Source organism: Etheostoma cragini, unplaced genomic scaffold (assembly GCF_013103735.1).
Source record: "Etheostoma cragini isolate CJK2018 unplaced genomic scaffold, CSU_Ecrag_1.0 ScbMSFa_1523, whole genome shotgun sequence".
Classification (NCBI taxonomy): Eukaryota; Metazoa; Chordata; class Actinopteri; order Perciformes; family Percidae; genus Etheostoma; species Etheostoma cragini.
In genome coordinates, this window is record NW_023265587.1 from 558,635 (window position 1) to 561,791 (window position 3,157).

The 3,157-nt window shown below is 51.0% G+C and overlaps 2 protein-coding genes across 2 annotated transcripts in view; one reads left to right on the forward strand and one right to left on the reverse strand.

The window, feature by feature from the left end:
• sbf1 (SET binding factor 1) overlaps window positions 1-271 on the forward strand; it is a 68,074-nt gene extending 67,803 nt beyond the window's left edge. The window contains exon 43 of the mRNA XM_034865358.1: window positions 206-271. Within this exon, the coding sequence (XP_034721249.1) occupies window positions 206-271 (66 nt within the window). The remainder of the gene's footprint in view (window positions 1-205) is intronic.
• ppp6r2a (protein phosphatase 6, regulatory subunit 2a) overlaps window positions 272-3,157 on the reverse strand; it is a 19,756-nt gene continuing 16,870 nt past the window's right edge. Inside the window, exons 18-22 of the mRNA XM_034865359.1 lie at window positions 2,992-3,119; window positions 2,762-2,901; window positions 1,454-1,598; window positions 716-804; window positions 272-567 (exon numbers count right to left, since the gene is read on the reverse strand). Coding sequence (XP_034721250.1) covers window positions 272-567; window positions 716-804; window positions 1,454-1,598; window positions 2,762-2,901; window positions 2,992-3,119 — 798 coding nt within the window. The remainder of the gene's footprint in view (window positions 568-715; window positions 805-1,453; window positions 1,599-2,761; window positions 2,902-2,991; window positions 3,120-3,157) is intronic.

The following is a 3,157-nucleotide window of genomic DNA, read 5'->3' on the forward strand; positions in this document are numbered from 1 at the left end:
AGAAGCAGAAGAAGCAGAAGAAGCAGAAGCAGAAGCAGAAGAAGAAGCAGAAGCAGAAGAAGAAGAAGAAGAAGAAGAAGATGCGATAAGAAGAAGAAGAAGATGCGAGAAGAAGAAGAAGAAGAAGCAGAAGAAGAAGAACAACAAGAAGAAGAACAAGAAGAAGCAGAAGAAGAAGCAGAAGCAGAAGAAGCAGAAGAAGAAGAAGAAGACCAAACGGAGTGAATCCAGTAGTTTAACATCCCGGTCTCCGACTACCTCACGGTGGTAATTAGGAGTCTAATATAGACGAGAGTGGACCGGTCCACCCAGGAGGATCGGACCACCGACTGCCGGGCTCCCCGCTAAGAGATTCAAACCTTTTGAGGTCAGCTGTCTTGTTGCCGGGGGCGCCGGCGGCTGTTTCCGAGACGACGGCGGCGGCGGCCGAGGCGGGGGGGGGAGGAGCGCCGGCTCTCTTGTCGTCGTCCTCGCTGTCGGATCCCCCGGAGGAGCTGCCGTCGGAGGCCACGAGGGGGGCCTTCCCCCCCTCTCCCACCGGCCAGGCACCAGAGGACGCGCCGACGTCTGACGGCACAAACACCACAGAAGAAGAAGAAGAAGAAGAAGAAGAAGAAGAAGAAGAAGAAGAAGAAGAAGAAGAAGAAGAGTGTATATTTACATAATGAGTGAGCATCTTTAACAGGCAGTGTGTCTGAGCTCTGAGGACACTCACCACTCTTCTCGTGGTTTTGTTTGGCTTGTAGATCGACGTCGCCGCCGCCCGAGTCCCCCGGAGACCTGCACCTGGGATCGGTCTCTGTGCTGCAGGGTCAAAACCACCACAAAGACCAGAGACCCGTGTTAACAAGCTGTGAAGAACCCCTTGTTCCTACGCGAGTTCCCCTACTGAGACTGCATCATGTTCAAGTGTTCTGTGTTTAATTTGTCAAATCCAGTTGTTACAGGGGACGGTCTACCCCAGTAATCTACATCCATAGGCCCAGACCACTATGGGGCAGACCATGTCAAAGGGTCCCAAACCCTCTCCATAGTGTGAATTTAAACCTAAGGTCTACTAGCCGAGACCCCTCTGCTGACAGAACACCTGAAAGTTAAACTAAACTAAAATGGTCAGCCATTTACTAATGAATGAAAGGAAGGAAGACCATGACCCTACAGGAACTCCACAAGACCCTCTGCCCTCTAAAGTCCCTGAAACTTCAGAAAGTACCACGCCCCCCCCCCCCCCCCCCCCCCCCCCCCCCCCCCCCCCCCCCCCCCCCCCCCGCGGCCATCGTATAGCACACAACAAAGTCTGAGTCCCCGGTTCCTCCGGTTGAGGTTTACTTTGAGTTCCTCAGAACCGTCTTGGTCCCCCTGGTAAAGATCCAGTAGTGATACCTGTTGCATCAGTTAAACCGGTTTCCTAACCAGACCTGGGGATTTGGGGTCAAAGGGGTTTTCCTCTCACCCGGAGAAGGGCTGGAACTCAGTGAAGGTGGCCCAGCCACCTCCCTGCGTCTGTGTCCCGCTCCTGGACGAGCTGTCCCACTGGGCCGGGGTCTGGGACGCCGCGGTCTCTCCGGACTCCCTGAAATTAGCTGTCCAGCCTGGATCTGCAAACAGGACCAAAAGAGACTCTCATTGACGTATGTCACCGGTACGCTGCTGGTAAACGACAGAAACAAGCACCAGGTGGGAAAAGGGAGTTTTACAAGAACCTAAAATGCATGTCTCGGTTTGGAAACCCTCTACAGGGAGATCCAGTCCCACTAAGGGACTGGATCCCCCCCCCTATGGAACGACCCCCCCATGCATTTTAAAGTAAGGGGACCAGATTTCTCAGTCAAAATCCGGGGACATTTTCAGCTAAGAAGCGGATTTACCTCCAAAACACGTCATGTTTTTATTTTTGTAAAACTTAAAACAGGGACACTAAACCTAGACCAAGACCTAGACCCAGACCCAGAGCTGTTTCCCCCAACAGACAACATTATGGAAAGGATTTCTAAGAAGGTCGACCTTTCTGGTAAAGATTAAGATCCTTTTTTTTTTAAACCTAAAAGTCCGCAAAATCGCCATGGCTAACCCACCAGACTCCATGTAAATAATTTATTTTCGTAAAACTTAAAACCGGGACACTAAACCTAGACCTAGACCCAGACCCAGAGCTGTTTCCCCCAACAGACAACATTATGGAAAAAGGATTTCTAAGGAGGTCGACCTTTCTGGTAAAGATGAAGATCCTTTTTTAGAACCTAAAAGTCTGCAAAGTCCGCTAAACCCACCAGACTCCATGTAAATAATCATGGATTTAAGCATCGTAAACGCGGCTTTCTAACACATCTCTGAGTTCTGAGCAGCGCTGCTCAATCGGATCCGTTTGGTCGATGTTTTCTTTCTTTCTTTCGTTCCAATTTCGGGTCTGTCAGTCACAGTGAAAACCGGGGACAGGTCACCAAAACCGGGGACGTCTGGTCCCCCTATATTAAAGCTGCACAGACCCTACAAGCGTTTAAAGACCTGTTTGCTGCAGCTTTTAACCCTCGTGAACCTGGATTCTGATGTTTTAAAGGGATGTATTTTGGTTGGAGGTTGTTATTTATCTATTTGACATCGACATGGACCCTGTTCAGCACTTTGGTCGACTGTTGTTGTTTTTAAATGTGCTATAGAAATAAAATTGACATTGACATTGACTTGACATTGACTGTCGAGACCCCGCAGAAACCCTGTTACATGGCATGTGGTCTGGGGGTCTTCGCTGTCTCTGATCTACCCGTTTCTGATGTGTTGGGCTCAGACGCGTTCTGCTCAGAGTCCTCGTCCTCATCGGATCCAGAGCCGTGGTCCCGCTCCCCGCCCCCGTTCTCCATGCTGCTCCTGGAGCTGTTCTCGGAGGTTTGGGAGACCCCGAACCTGGTGGGGAGAGGCACGTGGATCCAGGTTGAGGAGAGACTACACACTGCAGTAAGGGAACCACAGACTGGAAGACGTAGTCTGGTTTACCTGGTTCTGGACTTAGCTTGTGTTGCATAGTTCATCTCCTTCTCCTCCCAGATGTCCTCTTCCTCTTCAGCATCATCAAACTGGCGTATCCTCTCTTTACAGCAGGCTTCGAACGCAGCCGCGTTGGCCTGATATAAACACATGGGGGGGGGGGGGGGGGGGGGGG